Genomic DNA, 17267 nt, shown 5'->3' on the forward strand with positions numbered 1-17267 from the left:
ATGTGTTGTGGAATGTCACCGACCCCTGCTGAGTGCTGCTGGTATGGAGCTTCCCCGTCTCTGGGCAGACTGAATGCATGCATTTTCTTCCAGTAGGAAGTAACTCAACCAATAGAAGTTGGGTTTTCTTCTGACCTTCTGTTGGCAGAATACCTGCCCAGGAGATGGGAGCACTAACGTACGCCTAATGCAGACTAAATCCAATTGGTGTATCTTCATCTGCAGGGAATCCAATTACTGGACTCGGTAATTCGCTGCCATTGAAACGGGTTTATTGGTGGCTGCCCTGTGTCTGTGCCTGCAGGTGGTGTCCATTCGGTGTCGGTGTCGTGCATAGGGTGGGCATCCCCCAGCACGTGACCCCAGAGGAGGGGGAGCAGCGCTTTATCCTGGATGTGTGAGAAACAGGAATCTCTCTGGATCTCTGGCTGTGCTGCATCTCCTCGCAGCCAGCAGTGAGAGCCTGAGCCCGGCGTTGTGATGCTCCATGCTGCTGCCTGCAGCTGATGCTGTGTGTTCAGCGGTGGGATGGGGAAACTGCAGAGTAAGATCAGCTTGCACACGGCCACGTATGGGTAAAGCATCCTCAGATGGTCGTATCTTGGGTTACTAAAGGGGCTGGGTGAGTGGGGAACATTTCAAGCATGTGAGTTTGGTTTCATTACTGAATTTATGGATCAGATCTTCATTTTTGAGCCTTGCTGCTGCCTAGCTTCTTTGGGGGGATGGGATCCAAAATGTAACTCACAGGAGTGGCTGAGCGTGTCGGTGTGACCATTTACACTCCCTGTAAGTTGCTAACATAGAGCTCTGGAGGCCAAATGATCTACCCTTAATCAGGGAGTCATTCAGATTGGAAAAGGCCTCAAGGATCCCCAGCCCCAACCCATTCCCACCACCGACCACATCCCTCAGTGCCACGTCTCCACATTTCCTGAACACTTCCAGGGACCCCCCCACCCCCAGGGCAGTCTGTGCCACTGCCTCTCCACTCTTTCTGATAAGAAATTTGTCCTAATATCTGACCTAAAAACACACTGCTGCTGTCCCTCTGCCGCTTGCAGGGCTGATGGCTCCACGGGAAGGCCAGGACGTGGTGCGGTGGTGGAGCTGAACAGCCCTGCACACAGTGATGCTGTCACCTGCGTGGCTGCTGTCAGACCAGAGCTCTGCGTGTCGGGAGGAAAGGATAAGGTACAATAGAATCAGAGGATCATAGAATCACTCAGGTTGAAAAAGCCCTTAAATATCATTGAGTCCAACCACGACCTAACTGTACTGCCCTAACTATCAACCCTCTGCTAAACCGTGTCCCTGAGCACCGCATCCAAATGGTTTTTAAACACATTCAGGGATGGGGACTCCACCTCCCTGGGCAGCCCGTTCCAGTGCTTAACAGCCCTTTCAGTAAAGAAGTATTTCCTAATATCCAACCTAAACCTACCCTGGCACAACTTGAGGCTGTTTCCCCTCGTCCTGTCACCAGTGAGAAGAAACCAACCCCGCTCTCTCTGTAAGCATTATCAGATATTGGAAGACAGCAATCAGGTCTCCCCTCAGCCTCCTTTTCCCCAGACTAAACAGTCCAGTTCCTTCAGTCTCTCCTCATAGGCCATATTCTCCAAGTCCTTCACAAGCCTTATTGCCCTTTTTTAGACCTGCTCCAGCACCTCCATGTCCTTTCTGTACCAAGGTGCCCAAAACTGGACACAGAACTCCAGGTGAGGCCTCACCAGTGCCAAGCACAGGGGCAGAATGACTTCCCTGGTCCTGCAACCACACCACTCCTGATGCAAGCCTTCTTGGCCACCTGGGCACACTGCTGGCTCACATTCAGCCAACTCTGTACACCAAGGTCCCTTTCCATCAGGCAGCTTTCCAGCCACTCCTCCCGACACCTGTAGGATTGCCTGGGGTTGTTGTGACCAAAATGCAGGACTCGACACTTGGCCCTATTGAAACTCATACAGTTTACCTTGGCCCATCGATCCAATCTGTCCAGGTCCCTCTGTGACCCTCAATAAGGAGGATGTGGTGGGCAGGGTGGGATGCGCTCCGAAGACAGCTGTGCTTGCTGTAGGAGCTCACAAGCAGAACAGTCTGTTCCCTCTTTGGCTCAGTGTAACATAAACCAAGGCTGTGTGTGAGCCCTCTGTGTCCTGTTCCCCTGCCACCGCTGACTTCCTTCCCCTGGCTCTCTGCAGAGTGTGGCTGTCTGTAATTGGAGGTCCGGAGCTGTGCTGGGGCGCTTCATCAGCCATGAGCACGAGGTCACCAAGGTGAGCATCAAGCAGTGCACCGGGAGCAGCAGTGGCAGTCTGGTATCTGCAGGGCGCTCACTCTGCTCTGTTGGGGGCCCTGGCAGCACCCAGCAGTCCCCTGTGCTCCTTCTCACCTTTCATAGCTCCCAGTGCTCACAGTGACATGCAGTGTGCTCGTTTGGGTTTCTCAGAAAGTTTTCTTTTCCCCATAAAATGGATTTTATGAGGATGGAATGGGGGTGAGGTGCAGCATGGTGTCGATTCCAGTGTCTCCTTACAGGAAGTTCTGTCACGTGGGCTTCAAAGCAGGGTTTCAAACGTCACAGTGAGGTGTCTTTGCACCAACAATGTGCTTTGCTTATTCCTGTGAGACCCAGTACAAGAAAAGAATCATTTCTTGCTGTGCTGCCATACAGGGAAATATCTGACCTCACACCATCCAAGCCTCAGCTCAGCAGCTCTGCGTTCACCCAGTGAAGCGGGTTAATCCCTGTGTCTCTGTAGCTGTGCCACAGGGACAGTGATGGGAACTGCCAACATTTCCCTTTTGCTGCTCACCAGGCCCTGCCTGGGGCTGCAGGTACTCCTCATGGTGTGAGTGGCTCCAGGAAGCAGAGCCGAGCTGGGGATCCCTCCAACCTCAGCACTGATCCCTTCTTGTCCGCAATGTCTGTTGTCACAGTGCTGCCATGGGCAGGAAGCAGAGCAGCTGTGCTTTCCCAGCACACAGCCAGGCCGGAGCCCAACCCATTTCTCCATCTGTTCCTCTGCAGGTCACCTGCACCCATGATTCCAACAGAGTCTTCAGTGCATCCCGGGACAGAACAGTAATGATGTGGGAGCTCCACGGGACATCGGGGCCAAGGCAGTTCTTCCCAGGCCATGAGCTGGTTGTTACTGGGCTGGCTGTGAGCCCGGGTGAGGAGCAGCACACTGCTCAAGTGGTTCTTCCTGCTGTAGCATGGCTGTATTTGCATGCTGACTTGCTCTTGCAGATGCGTCGCGGCTGTGCACAGGTTCACGAGACAACACCATTCGCAAATGGGATGTGGAGACCGGAGAGTGTCTGTGCAGAGCTGCTCTCTCCAGGAACCTGGTAGGAGCCTCTGGTTCTTTGCATCCCAGAATGGCAGCTCTGGTCCCTTGCATGCAAAGCCCCAGAGAGTGAATTTGCCTCAAGTTCGGCATTACACTAAACCCCTGAGACACCGTGAAGATGGACTGATGCTTCTGGAGATCAGCTTAAGGCTGGTTTTCCTCTCCTCCAGAACTGCACCTCCAGGAGCACAAAGGCACCCACAGATGTACAGCAATTTATTAATAACCTTTTGCTAAGCAGTGGAGAAAGCGGTGCCTGGGGTACCTCTGTTTCCATGGCACCATGTCCTGCTGAGCTGCTGGTTCCTCCCTGCCTGCTAAGCCCAAATCTTAGCATCACCACCACCTTTCCCTTCCCCTCTACAGGTAACACATCTGTGCTGGGTCCCTGGGGAGCCCTACGTCATCCAGACATCAGAGGATAAAACCATCAGGTAAATCCTTCCAGGCAGCCACAGAGGGGGCCACAAAGATGATCAGGGAGCTGGAGCAGCTCCCCTACAAAGACAGGCTGAGGGAGGTGGGCTCGTTCAGCTTGGAGAAGAGAAGGCTGCGGGGTGACCTCATTGCAGCCTTTCAGTGCCTAAAGGGAAGCTACAAACAAGAGGGGAGTCTTGTTTGGTAGATACAAATAAGGACAAGGGTAGATAACAGCAGGACAAGGGGAAATGGTTTGAAGTTGAGGGAGGGAAGATCGAGGTTGGATGTCAGGGGAAGTTCTTGACAGAGAGAGTGGTGAGGTGCTGGAACAGCTGCCCAGAGAGGCTGTGGATGCCCCGTCCATCCCTGGAGGTGTTCAAAGCCAGGTTGGATGGGGCCCTGGGCAGCCTGGGCTGTGAAATTGGAGGTTGGTGGCCCTGCGTGTGGCAGGGGGTTGGAGCTTCGTGATCCTTGAGGTCCCTTCCAACCCTGGCCATTCTGTGATACTGTGGGAGCTGCAGCCAGGGCCACGTGCTGATAGGTAAAGCAGTGTCAGTGCACAGGGGGCTGTTGGGGTGGTTGTTTTTCCTGTCTTCCTGCTCTCCCCCATCTGCCAGCCTCACGTGTGGCTGGAAGCCATTCCTGGCTCACCTGGGTCTCCTGCTGGGGGAGGACAGCATGGGGGCATCTACAGCTGCAAGCAGCACTGGGCACCGCCTATGGGCACAAAAGAGAAAATTCAGAGCTCCACACAGCTGCCCTGGGTAAAGGCTTGTAGAAAGGAGAGAGGCTGCTCTGTGGTGGCAAAGTGCAGGAGCACAGTGGGGCTGCAGGGAGGGCACCAAGGGCTCCTGTAGCACAGTAATGGCTCCGTGTCCCCATCCCTACTTTTTCTGCTTCCAGGATGTGGGACAGCCGGGAGCTGCAGGTGGCACACACGTTCCCAGGCAAGCAGCACATCCAGACAAGTTGTGATGTGAGCCAGGACGGGCGATACTGTGTCAGCAGCAGCAGCGGATTTTCTGGGGAGGGCTGCGAAGCAACAGTGAGTCTGTAGGGCACCCAGTCCACCTCCTGCTTCTCTCCATCTCCACAGCACAGGGCAGCAGCTCAGTGCTCCAGGGCTCTGCCTGCAGCAGAGCACAGCTCCCACTGCTTTGGCCTTACCTGGAGTCACAGGTTGGGCTGGAGCTCAGTTTCCCCCCCATCTATCCCTTTGTCAGTCTACTGCAGCAGCAAATACCCTTCCTTATTAAAGTGCTGGGATTCTGTTTGCAGATGCACATTTGGATAAATGGTGAAAACCTTTTTGGGGTCTTGAAGTGCTGTGAGATGTGCTCAGTGGCAGGGATAAAGGCAGAGATGTGCTATGAGGATGAGCGAGGAGCTCTGTAACCAAACCTACCTTCCTCTCTCTGTAAAACCTCTCCGTGCTGGCAGGTGGCAGTGACGGCCTGAGCTCTGAGCACTGCTTGTTGCCTTGCAGCTGTGGGACCTACGGCAGACCAGGAGCAGAGTGTGTGAGTACAGAGGGCATCTGCAGACCACAGCCTCATGTGTGTTCCTTCCACGGGGTCCTGCTCTCACCCCCAGCATTGCCACATCCTCATACGACAGCAAAGTGAAGATCTGGGACCGGGACACTGCAGGTAGGCAGGGCACTGCCCTGGGATAACAGACCTGGCTGCTGTCTCCCTGGGGTGATGAGCACACAGCTGTGTGCCTGCCAGCCCTGGGTTTTCACACAGCTGTAGGGCTGGGTGGAGATGAGCACCAGAGTAGTTTGTGTCCATCCTCTGGCAAAGGATGTCTGGGTGCACGAGCCTGGAGGTGATGGGCATCCTCCTTGAACTAACAGGAAGCAATGATGGGATGTCCAAGTTCAGCAGTGAAAGACAAACAGTGAAAATCAAAAAGAACAGGGGAACTCCAGTGCTTTCCTTAGGAGGGGAAAGTCGTAAGGAACACAGGCTGCACTGGAGTGTGGAGGGGGCAGCTGCGACCACCATCCTGAATGGGAATCTCTGCATGCCGGAGGGTTGGCTGAGGGCTGGGTCCTCACCAGAGCCAGACACAAAGCTGCTTGCCTGCCAGGCCCCACTGCAGCACAGGTTTGTTATCTCAGTGCTCAGAGGCAGACAGCGCCTCTGGAGAAGGGTCACAGATGCGCTTTGCACTGAGCCCAGCAAAACTCACTGGCATTACACGTTCACTATGGCTACGCACCTCCCCACTAATTCAAGACAGGATAAAAAACAGAAATGTGATCAACTCCCATGTTAAAACCTCTTTCTTTCCTTCTTTCGCTCACCTTTCCTCTCACCTGGTGTCAGAGTGACTTTTTCTCTTTCCTCCTCAGCCTGCCTTGCCACTGCATGCCTCGAGGGAGCTGGACCGCTGGTCTCACTGGCTGCCTGCGATAGCTCCACGCTGCTCTGTGCCAGCTTTCGCTCAGGGATCCACGTGCTGCAGCTGAGGCACCGTGAGGAGCTGGAGCTGGAGAAGGTGGCAGCATTTTGACCACAGATCCTTCCCAGCAGAGATTGTCCGTGGGGATCTGATCCTCCAATTCTTCCACTGACAGCAGGCACCACTCTCGTGCCTGCAGAGCAGTGACAGCGGAGCCACGGTGCACAAGGGATGTATTGCCTGTTGTTTGCTTGTGGGCTATGGGAAGCCATTAGAGCTGGCTAGAAGAAGAGCTGAATCAGTGATGCTTTCAGGCCAAATTCTCACTGCTGATAAGAGCATTGTGGGCTTTAGTCACAAAATCTCCACACAACCTGGCTGTAAAGGGAGCCAACGGAGGAGAAATGAGCTATGACAAAGCACGTGCCTTCTCTGTGCTGTTTCTCAGGTCTGAGTGTCTGATCAGAGCGCTCCTCCTGCACCAAGAAAACAGCTTTTACTGTGAAAAGAAGGAACAACCAAGCTGTGACTTCACTGCTGTGAGAGGAAACCAGGGATCAATGTCTCCCTGGATCAGATTTAAATCAGCACTGCTAGGTCAGCTCACAGCACAGTGCCTCCAGAGGACTCCAGGGAATGAACAGTGTGTATTTTACCTGCTGTGACACAACTGGCTCCCAGTTCTGCAGCAGGTGGCTCATGTCTGGCCCGTGTGGTCCCAAGCGGCAGCTCTGCAGCATGCCTGGGCATCAGGCAGGGAATGCTCAGCCTCCTCTCCTTGCTCCAGTTTTTCATCCTGCTGCATGGGGCTGAGCGAGTATAAATGCAGTTCACTGGTGTCTAACATTTCATCCTAAGCCAGCTAGAAGTATGCTGCTGTGCCGGGCGGGAGCAGAACAAGCACTGGGTAAGGACTGTCCCATGGGCAGCCTGCTGAGAAACATCCCAGGAGTTTGTTCCTTATGGGCAGGGAGATCCCTGTCTGTGCAGCTGGCAGCATATAAACTCTTCAAATGATACCTGAGAAGGGGCATGAGCACACATAGCTGGATGTTTAGGCTTATACAAGAGAAGACAGCAATTAAATATGGCTTTTGTGCTATTTCCTGGCCTCGAGTCTGTTAACATTTTTCCTGGGAGTAAATAAGACAGAATATGCAGCACTTGGCAGATGCCACCATACTTCTAAGGAAGCAGAGAGCACACAGCTCTCTGTTAGAAGAAAGGAAGTAACTCACACGTGGTTTTTGGATGTCCCCCACTGCAAATGTTGAGAACAGCACTGTGTCTGTTTCCCATGGACAACGGACAGCTGCTCTCCAGGTGACAAAGAAGAGATGACCGTTTTTTTTAGGACGAGGGGAAATGGTTTTAAGTTGAGGGAGGGGAGATTGAGGTCGGACATCAGGGGGAAATTCTTTACCCAGAGAGTGGTGAGGTGCTAGAACAGCTGCCCAGAGAGGCTGTGATGCCCCGTCCATCCCTGGAGGTGTTCAAGGCCAGGTTGGATGGGGCCCTGGGCAGCCTGGGCTGCTATGAAATGTGGAGGTTGGTGGCCCTGCCTGTGGCAGGGGGTCGGAGATTCATGATCCTTGAGGTCCCTTCCAACCCTGGCCATTCTGTGATTCTGTTTTTTCTCCTGGAGATATTTTAAGATAGACTGAAATCAAACCATGAATCACAACACCGCTGTAATTCTTCCACTTCTTAGTCAGACCCAGAAGCAAGTGCACATGTTCAAGCCATGTTCTGATTTTCTAGAACACATCTGAACTTCAGTTTAAAGAATAAACAACAAATAAGAAATTTCCTCACAGTGGAAGTTAGAATGAGACAACCCACAATGAAGCAGCCTTCTTTGCATCATCTTAGGTGAGACACATCAAAACCTTCAACAGGAGATGTGAAACACCCAATCTGTAAAACAGCTCAAGGAGCTAAGACACGAGATGTGCGCTGAAAATTTCTTGGCATTACAACACCCACTGCAAGTGGAAACAAAGCAGATACAGGCATCTATGTTCAGAGACCAACCTGCAGAGGCAGAGGAACTGTGGTACGCTCTCCTCTAACAGCTAACTCTGCTTTATTTTTTGAAGACACAGACTGCTGTTAACAGCATCCTGGAAAAGAGAAGGTAAGAAAACAAGAGAACATACAACAGACCATACATGAAGCGCAGTGTGGCTACCTACACAAGTGTAAAACAGACTGGAGCAAACCTGTGAGCCTGTCCTAGAAGGAAGGTGGAAGAAGGTAGTTCATCTCCAAATTACTGCAGATAACCACTATCTGCAATATAAAGCAAAAGTCCTAAAAAGTGGAAGAACATCATCCCAGCTTTGACTCCAACCAAGCCCTGGTCAGCACAGATGCTTCAAAACTGCCTCAACCAGGAAACCAAGACCAGCTAGTGACCACAGCCACTGTGACACATGTTGCAACAGCCGATTCCTTTCCTTTTTTAAAAATTTAATATATAAAAACCCAGGTCTTAGTTCAAAGGCATTATTAACATTGCTATCCCAGTTCATCAGCAGTGCCTTTGAGCTACTCTGCTGTCCACAACTTGAAGGTTCTGTCATAGGAGCACGTTGCTATCAGCTGCCCATCGAGGGAGATATCCAGTCCCATCACCTTTCCCTCATGACCAGCCAGTGTTTTCAGAGGGGACCAGCCAGGGTGAGTCCAGATCTTTGCGGTGTTGTCGTAAGCGCCCGTCAACAGGAAGTTACCATGATTGGCTGCAGTTGAGGAAAAAAAGGGAGAAATGAGTTTTGCAAATAAACACGTGACAAATCTTCTACCGCTACCCAGTGCAGATCTTCCTGATCTGAGGATGCGTTTTTGAGTTGCCACATTCCCTGCCACCTCAGCAGAGGAAAGGCAGGAATAAGGAACATCAGATAGCAGGTACTTACGTTCAAATTTCACCCCAGTCACCAGGTTCTGATGGGCAGGAATGGTGTAGATGCACTTCCTCTGACGGAGGTCCCATACCTTGCAAGTATTGTCACCACTGCCAGTTGCAACGTGGTATCTGCCAGGAGTCAAGAATGCATTGAAAGCTGAGCTTCGTACTCAGATCTCCCACACAAGGCATGCAAGCTCCTGTCTTACCCATTTGGGGAGAAGTTAAGTCCATAGATCTCCTTCAGGTGGCCTTCCAGAAACATGATACAACGCCCAGTGCGCAAATCCCACACTCGGCCAAAAGCATCCAGTCCACTAAGAGAGAACCCAAACTCCATCACCTCCAGACTTCAGCAGCTGACAGAGCGCCAGTACTGCAGCTTTTGGAGTCAGTGAGCAACAAAACCTTGGTAATGTTTCACATACAGTGAAACAAACTCACCCAGTCCCAGCAAGAGACCCATCCATGTGAAAGGCGATGTCATAGACCCCTTTGCTGTGCCCCTCCTGATGAAGGATCTCTTCCTGGGCTTCCAAGTCCCACAAGCGCCACGAGTGATCGTAACTTAAATTAAAAAAAAAAAAAGCATTAAAACCTGATCATACAATCCTATCTGAACTGGGCGCACACACACACCAGCTGCCAGGACATCCACTTCGCCTGTTTCTTTGAGCATTAGGAAAACACAGACAGGAATGAGACTGTAAACCTCAAAAACTCAGAGATCCTCAGCATACCCCTGGGAGAGCAGGGAGCTTCCCTACTTCTACATCAGCATGGCATCCTTAAACCCTGAAGGGATCACACAGTGCCTCCGTGGGCAGATGAAGAGATGCACCATACAAAAAATACACATGCCCTGTTCAAGTGCCGTTCCCTTTTCACCTGCTAGCATAGAGCACAGATGGCCTGAGAGAGCCACACAAAAGGAAAAGGGAAGAAACAGTTATCACTAACTGCCACAGGATGATTTCATACATGAGCAGAGAATGTTTGGTTCACTTTGTATAATTTCAAAACTGAAGGGAGAATAAGGTGGAACAGCCTCGCTTACAAAGATCACCATCCTCACTGCCAGAGTGTGGGTATTTCACTGAAATCCTCTTAGCAGCAGCAAACATTTCGGCTTCTGGAACTGGATTTTCAGATCACCTTTGTACCATTCAGCTCCAGTCCAGTCCCCCTCTCCTTCAGCACCACTGTCCTCAGCCACCTCCCATCCCACACTCACTCAGGAGGCAGCAGCAGCCACTGGGCTGCTCCTCTGGCAGTTGGAAATCTCCAAGGAGAACACCAAATATTTTATTACCTCAGCATACACTGCTTGCAACTGGCTCTCATGTGAGGTGCAGAGAAAGGAAGCCTTTCATGAATCCCAGTGACTGCAGGTAATAGCATCTTAAACAAAAGCATCAACAGAATCCCCTTACCAAGTAGTGCCCAGGAACCTCCCAGAGGGGTGCCACATCACACGTGCCACTCTCATGCTGTGTCCTTCAATATCTGCCACTGGCTCATCACTGAAAACAAGATCATCAGACACTGGTCAGGGTGGCTGGCTCTAGCCAAACCTTTGCAGCAATGAGCACAGTGAGACGGACTTTAATACAAGCCAGACAAGAAAGTCAGTGTTGACTACTGACTCTAAATGCTGCTTTTTGCTCACAAAGCTGAAGCTCTACGTAAAGCCCTTTATCCACATTCATAACTTCAGTAGTAAGTTCTCCTGGAACAGTTTCAAAAACTGACAACCTGAAGGTCTCAACAGCAGAAACCATCTTTGCTGTCACTACGCAGAACATCTAATGCTGCAGCAAACTCTGCTATGCTGAAGATAGCCAGGGCAGGCAGGACAGAGCAAATATTTATTCTCCCAGAGCTACGTGCTGCAGCACCTCAGCAGCCTGTAGTGGAAGACCTGAACAGCACTGACAGTATCCTTCCAGCAGACTAAAGAGATGTGGTCACATGAGACTAAGGAACAATTGTTGCCTGGCACAAGTATGCTTCTGCAATTAGAAACAATAGCTTTTGGGTAGGGGTAATGAACTGAGGATCTCACAGCTGCCTGCCTTTTCCTGAGGCACTGCAGCATTCCGCTTTTCAAACACAGCAGATATTAATGCTGAAGAAGGGGAATTCTCTCCTAAATGAAAGGTCAGAATAAAAGCACCTCCAGATCTTCCACCCGTCACTCAACTGCATCAGCAGGTTGCTAATGCACAGCAGCACACTGACTAAATTCCTTCCAGACAATTTCCCTTGCCTCGTTTCCCCTAATCAGGGCGATGTCTTTGCCTGCTTAAGAAGGAGACACACACTGAGGCTGGGAATTGCACTGGTGTTGTAATAACAGGCCATGTTTGCCTGAAAGTAAATGCCCACTGTTTCATAAGGTAAGCCCCCAAGCAACAACACTGCATCTGTGTGTGCTCTGTGTGATTCTGACCTTTCAAGGCTCCAGAGTTTGACAGAACCATCAGCTGCACACGAGGCCAAGTTGACGTCCTTCTTGTCGAGGGAGACGGTGGCTTTGGGATGGAAGACTATTGCTCCTACATTGGTGCTGTGTCCTTAAGAGGAAAGAAAATCAAAATCCATAATCTTCCAATCTTGACCAAGTCTCCAGAAAAGGAGCATTTTTTCAGTTACTGGTTAGTCAGCCACCAGAGCATACTTTCACCAAATGTCCTCCCACGTTGAGCAAAGTTGCACAACCAAATTACAATTCCAGTGGCACCCATTTAAAAATATCTAACACTGAGATTTGCAACCCTCAAAACACAGTGAAAATTCAACATATGTGAAAGAAAAGATTTGTATTTAGTCAAAGTTGTGCCCACTGTTCAGAGAACCTCACTGGGACTCCGTGGTCTGGCCAAGAATGCTAAAACTTGGCTCAAAATAACTCAAAACAGGTTTTGAAATGAAGCAAAATGAAAACATCATCCAGAAATGGAAACAACAAACTTTTTTTCTTTAAGAGAAACGTCAGGACTTTCTCTGGACTATCTGACACGTGTCTGTGCTCCACAAGCCTGTGTGATACTCTCATGAGAATAAGGTCTGCCCAGAGAACACATTCTCAGTCACAAAACAGTTCACAGACAGGAATTCAGCTTAGAGAGGAACAAAAGAATTACACAGGATTTCAGTGAAAGTCATTCTCTACCTCGTAAGGTGTGAACAAGGTTGCAGTCAGGCACGGACCACAGCTTGCACAGTCCACTCCTGTTGAACACAAGAAACAGAAGTCAGTGTAGACAGGAGCATCAAACAACTTACCAAACAAAGCTGCAAAACTGCACCGAGGGGTTCTGCAGTGGGTGGCAGTCTGACAAAGCAGCGTCTGACATCAAAACACGTACAGAGCAAAGGTGTGTCACTGAATTCCTCCATGAGGAAAAAATGGCACCCACTGACGTTCACTGACACTTGTGAATGTTTATGGAGACCAAACAGTGGATGTGAGCACAGCGAGAGGTGGGTGGTGCATTTCAGCAGTGCCCACAGTGACAGTGCTCACTTCCTCTAGTGGTTTGTAATGAGCGTGACATGCAGGCTCCTGTTCATCACTGCCAAGAACAAGAGCTAATGGTGCTGACTATATTGAAAAATAGCGTTCTGTAGCTGAGAACTTGCTCTATCAAAAAGAGTCACTGTGCTCACTGCACCTGTTGTAGTTTCCATGGAAATAAACACGAATCATTACTTTCACAGCAACCTACTTACTTGAGGCCTAAGGCCCCTCTTCACTCAGTGCCGCCCAGGCAAACCAAATACTGGATGCCCACACCCTGAAGTAAATGCTTTAAAGAGAACTTACCAACAGGCAGTAGCCAGGAGTTTGGAGTTGGGGCTGAAGTGGCAGTAGGACAGCGGGCGATCATCCCCAATCTGACTGCAGAAGTTATTCAAGGACTGCAACCAAATACAGAGAAAACAAGGAATAAATACAAACGACCTAGGGAAAGTCCTGGCCAATGACTGAGGTACAAGAAGTCAGAGGCCACAGGGAAGTCACTTCCAAAGGGAGAAGTTACCTTAGAGCTACTCCAGCTCCAAGCAGGAGGGCCATGGAGCTCATCTGACTGAGAGAAGCTTTCACAGCCCCACGGCACAGCTTAGCACTCAGTATGCCACCCACCAGATTGCCACCACTAATGCTGGAGCTCTGCTTTGCACTGAGAACTCACTGCAGTTCTGACCTCTTTCTACATCTCATCCAAGGAACAGAACCAGACAGAGGAGGGCAGGCAGTGCTCTTAGAGGAGAAGCAAATCCACTGGCAGCTAATGCATTGGGGTGTAAACATACTGTGTGCTTAAACCATCCCATTAAGTTAGCAATCTGACTTAACGTGCCTGACCATGATGCCTCAGGGGCGTTCTAAAGCACAACTTCCATTACTGTGTTGGTTATTACTTTCCTTGGGTTTATAGAATAGTGACCATGGCACAGGATGAGAAAAACAATCCGTTCCTTTCTAACCAACTAAACCTGTGACAACCCCAAGAAGCAATTTCTTCAGTTTCAAGGGCAAGAGCTAAATCAACACAGGGATGTATCTCTTCATCCCTCTGCAGCGTGGGAAGACAACAAAAGCAGATCTCTCTAAACAACTGCAGAAACAGAATTACAACACATGTAGAAGAGAAAGTGCAAAGCTCTTCAAGACACAGCATAGCAAATTAAATACACCTGGACGGCACCTCCAGGCAGTTCTCTCTTTCTGATCTCTTTGGAATTCAGGAAAAAACATTAAAAACAGCAGTTGAACAGATGGCAAACCTACTCGTAGGGACTTGTGTAGTTCTTGTCTCTGCGATGTCCTGGTTGCCTCTGGAATCTCTTTGAGCAGCCGGGCTTCTTCTAGACGCTTCACTGCCCTGTGAGGAGCAAAGACGGAGTAGCAGGTGTCCGAATTTCCCATGTCTCAATTTCCCATGCACTGCTGCTAGAAACACTTACTTCCCCATCACTGGGCTAACACTACAGTCTAACTGTACAGTAACTATTGTAACTAACTGTACAGTAACTATTAACTCAACCTTTAAGCCCATTGGATTTGTCTACCAGTATATGTTCTGCATTCTTTCGATCTCAAATTTACTGCACTACCCACAACAGGATCAGTAGTTAAGAGTTACAAAAGGTTGCATTTCTCTCCTTCATTTATGTTAGTTTTTCTTACCTGGGAAGCGAATAGTTAGCAAGCCACAGCCTTGCTGTTTTTAGACTACGTGGTCCTTCATGGTACCAAGTCTGCTGATACTGTAAGGAAAAGAAGAAAGATGAAGAAAAAGCTTGCATGGCACTGCTCAATTCAGTTACCCTAGATGACTTCTTCTTACATCAGCCCCCCAAAATGGTAAGGGGAAAATGGACTCCAAAAAAAGAAAGATGAATCAAAGGCAGAAAGATGCAGTAGCAGAAAGAGTTTTTTTCTTCCTGAGCAGGAAGACAAACAACAAGAACGTGGTATAACTATGTGACGACCCAAACACCAACTGCCTGTTTTATATATTGTACACGACATAGAATTTGGCTAAGTACAAGCCAGTCTTAATGCACTGATGCATTAATTATGCACAATGCATTGATACAGTACTGCTAAAATGGGCAACAATGAAAAAAGAGAAAGAAGGGATGACATTAGAATTCACACCCTGACCAAAACCAGGTTTGAACATCTTAGAGACCACTAAAATAAGGTATCCAAAAGGTGACCATATAAATCTCCCCCAGCACTGAGAAATCATCACCTCTTCTTTAGACTTTTTAGATCTGTCGTCATCTCTCCTTGTCTTTTTCAATGCATCTGTGCCGACCACTGAGAGGATATTTCTTAATCTGAAAAGAAACACATTAAAATGCATTTACTCAGTGAAATCTCACACAATCTGACAAACGCTCACTGTGTTCCATTCTTTCTTCTGGACAACCCTAGCTATATTGTAACAAAACACCACTGACTGGCAGCACTCACTGCATGCCAACTACAATGAAAACATTAGGAATAGGACAAACTGGGGGAAGCTGAGCATTCCCTCTTTGCAACACACAAGGGCGGGCACAGCACCTCTCCCTCCTCTCAGCAGGACCTTCTCCAAAGAGCGTTATGGGCTCCCCGAGGGCTCGCAGGCAGGCTTTCACTTCAGAGTCATCCGTGGAGACGTTGATTTGCCGGGCTCGCTTCCTGCGCTCAAACTCAGCCAAGACTTCCGCCTGCCGCTCGCTCATGTGATCCTCCAAATCAAAGACCTCACCTAAACCAAAGGGAAACCATCGGACCAGAGACAGCAGCCAGACTGGAGATCCCTCTCCAACAGGAAGATCCCAGCAGAAAGCTGGCACTCCAGGCAGAAGCCTCCCCTTCTCAACTCTAATCTCTGCTCAGAGATTATCAGAGTGACTTTTGATTATGTCAAATTGAAGAGGAAAGGCAAAACCAGTTGGCTGAGCACTCTCACCGCTGCTGATGTTGATGTTGCCAGCCTCGAGAGCAGCCTTCATCCCCTCCTTCCCCAGAAGCCCAGACTCTCCCTTTGCCAGCCGCTCCCGCTCCTTCTCCTCCAGGCTGCCATAGAAAATGGGTGCTCTCTTGGCAGGGGGAGCATCGCCCTCCTCTGATGGTTTGCTCTTCGTGGGCTGCAAAGGAAAGGCAAAATTGTCTGATTCCCCCTGTGCGCTGCCTGCAAAGCGGAGCAGTGCCTGCATGCCTGCAGCAGGAACATCTGCTGGGGCCTGGGGGTGTGCGAGGAGACCCTGACATCGTGTGGGAGCAGCACGGCTGCACCCTGCACATAAAGAGAAGAGCGAAAACGTAGCGTTTGAGTAAAGTGCTCAAATTACACCGGGCCCTTTTTGTCTCCTTGCTATCTGCTCAGGCACGACTTCCAGGTAATGTTTTTCTGTGGAATTTCTGTTCCCAACTTTAAGCCACGAAGCTCCTCCCGCTCCTCACACTGAGCTCCCGGGCAGGAGAGCCCAAACTCCCCTCCCACAGTGCAGCGGGGGCCGCCCCGTGCTCAGAACACTGCCGTCGTTACGAACCCATCAAGAAAACTACGAGATTGTGGGAAAACACCCAAACGCCACGGCTCCTACCTCAGGCGGCGCGGGGGCCCTCACAGGAGCGGGCCGAGCCCCGCCGCGCGCTACCGGTGCCCGCACGGAAGCCATGGCTGCGCTGCCAGACGACTGCGGCGCCTTACTGAGCACTTCCGGGAGGCGCGGAGCAGACCGGAAGTGACAAACCGGAAGAGGCGGGACAAGATGGGGGTAGACTGGAAGACGCTGGATGTACGAGACAGATCGGAAGGGGCGGGGCACCGCGCGGGGCAGGCTGGGAGATCGACGGCGGCGGGAGTGATGCTGCGGCGGAAGCCGACGCGGCTGGAGCTGAAGTTGGACGACATCGAGGAGTTCGAAGGCGTCCGGAAGGACCTGGAGGTGCGCGCGGGGCCCGTGGGGGCGGCCGGCCTGGGCGGGCCCGGCTTAGCACGCGCCGTGCCTTGACGCGGTCCCTCCGCTCCGCAGAGCCGCAAGAAGCAGCGAGAGGAGGCGGAGGTGGCGACTGGCGAGGAGGCGGCGGGCATCGCGCTAGGCAGCGAGCACAAGAGCCGGGAGCAGATCATCAACGACCGCATCGGCTACAAGCCCCAGCCCAAGGCCGGCGTCCGCGCCGCGCATTTCGGCACCTTCGAGTTCTGACGGGGCCGCGGCGCTGTGCCGCCCCTGGCGGTCCGCCCTCCCCCGTCCTCCTTACCACCCATGAGAGCCCTGCAGCGGCTGTGCTGTTTTAAATAAATGCGTTCTTTTTTAGAAGCCAGCACAGGAAGTTTTTTCCCAGATGCTGCTCCGCCTGGTAAGGCTGTGGAAGGAGCCGCCCGCGTCTCGTCCGAGCTGTATATCCGAGGAGCGCAGTGCAGCCGCTTCCCAGCTGTCACAGCGCTGAGAAGGGACAGGAGAGCAGCAGCGCCCCACAGCTGCTGGCTGAGCTGACAGCACAATCCTGCTGTTGTGGTGCACCACATTTCTGGTCAGGGTGGGGAAATGCGAAACTTCAAACTCTTCAAAGTGTTCCTTAAACTGGAACGTCGCGATCGGGACTAAAGCAGAGCTTAACGCTGCACTGAATGATCAGGGACTGCTCTGCTGTT

At 50.9% G+C, this 17267-nt stretch overlaps 3 protein-coding genes across 3 annotated transcripts; 2 read left to right on the forward strand and 1 right to left on the reverse strand.

The window, feature by feature from the left end:
• Positions 1-109: 109 nt before the first annotated feature.
• On the forward strand, positions 110-6738 carry WDR31 (WD repeat domain 31). Its single transcript, XM_042879348.1, has 9 exons — positions 110-575; positions 1065-1194; positions 2205-2279; positions 3035-3179; positions 3257-3357; positions 3726-3793; positions 4683-4824; positions 5266-5428; positions 6139-6738. Exons 1-9 carry the CDS (start codon positions 529-531, stop codon positions 6297-6299), a joined length of 1032 nt encoding a protein of 343 aa, XP_042735282.1. The 5' UTR covers positions 110-528; the 3' UTR covers positions 6300-6738.
• Positions 6739-8209: 1471 nt separating this feature from the next.
• PRPF4 (pre-mRNA processing factor 4) lies at positions 8210-16294 on the reverse strand. Its single transcript, XM_042878873.1, has 14 exons — positions 16213-16294; positions 15576-15753; positions 15185-15371; positions 14868-14955; positions 14297-14376; positions 13898-13991; positions 12929-13023; positions 12275-12333; positions 11552-11675; positions 10533-10622; positions 9544-9666; positions 9309-9416; positions 9110-9228; positions 8210-8932 (listed from the first exon to the last, which is right to left on the reverse strand). Exons 1-14 carry the CDS (start codon positions 16285-16287, stop codon positions 8739-8741), a joined length of 1614 nt encoding a protein of 537 aa, XP_042734807.1. The 5' UTR covers positions 16288-16294; the 3' UTR covers positions 8210-8738.
• Positions 16295-16431: 137 nt separating this feature from the next.
• On the forward strand, positions 16432-16932 carry CDC26 (cell division cycle 26). The gene is made up of 2 exons (XM_042878875.1): positions 16432-16557; positions 16645-16932. The coding sequence occupies exons 1-2, from the start codon at positions 16477-16479 to the stop codon at positions 16816-16818; spliced, it is 255 nt and encodes an 84-aa protein (XP_042734809.1). The 5' UTR covers positions 16432-16476; the 3' UTR covers positions 16819-16932.
• Positions 16933-17267: the final 335 nt, after the last annotated feature.

This window comes from Lagopus leucura, unplaced genomic scaffold (genome assembly GCF_019238085.1).
Source record: "Lagopus leucura isolate 7727_CA_CO unplaced genomic scaffold, USGS_WTPT01 Super-Scaffold_100022, whole genome shotgun sequence".
NCBI classification, from domain to species: domain Eukaryota; kingdom Metazoa; phylum Chordata; class Aves; order Galliformes; family Phasianidae; genus Lagopus; species Lagopus leucura.

Bases quoted from the DNA above. Each gene is read 5' to 3' on its own strand.
- WDR31 (XM_042879348.1), top strand. From the start codon at position 529: ATGGGGAAACTGCAGAGTAAGATCAGCTTGCACACGGCCACGTATGG. The intron at 576-1,064 runs GTAAAGCATCCT...TGCCGCTTGCAG, and splicing joins TTGCACACGGCCACGTATGG to GGCTGATGGCTCCACGGGAA. The intron at 3,358-3,725 runs GTAGGAGCCTCT...TCCCCTCTACAG, and splicing joins CTGCTCTCTCCAGGAACCTG to GTAACACATCTGTGCTGGGT.
- PRPF4 (XM_042878873.1), bottom strand. From the start codon at position 16,287: ATGGCTTCCGTGCGGGCACCGGTAGCGCGCGGCGGGGCTCGGCCCGCT. The intron at 15,372-15,575 runs GTGAGAGTGCTC...CCTTTGGTTTAG, and splicing joins CAACATCAACATCAGCAGCG to GTGAGGTCTTTGATTTGGAG. The intron at 14,377-14,867 runs GTGATGATTTCT...TTTTCCTTACAG, and splicing joins CTAAAAAGTCTAAAGAAGAG to TATCAGCAGACTTGGTACCA.
- CDC26 (XM_042878875.1), top strand. From the start codon at position 16,477: ATGCTGCGGCGGAAGCCGACGCGGCTGGAGCTGAAGTTGGACGACATC. The intron at 16,558-16,644 runs GTGCGCGCGGGG...TCCGCTCCGCAG, and splicing joins GCGTCCGGAAGGACCTGGAG to AGCCGCAAGAAGCAGCGAGA.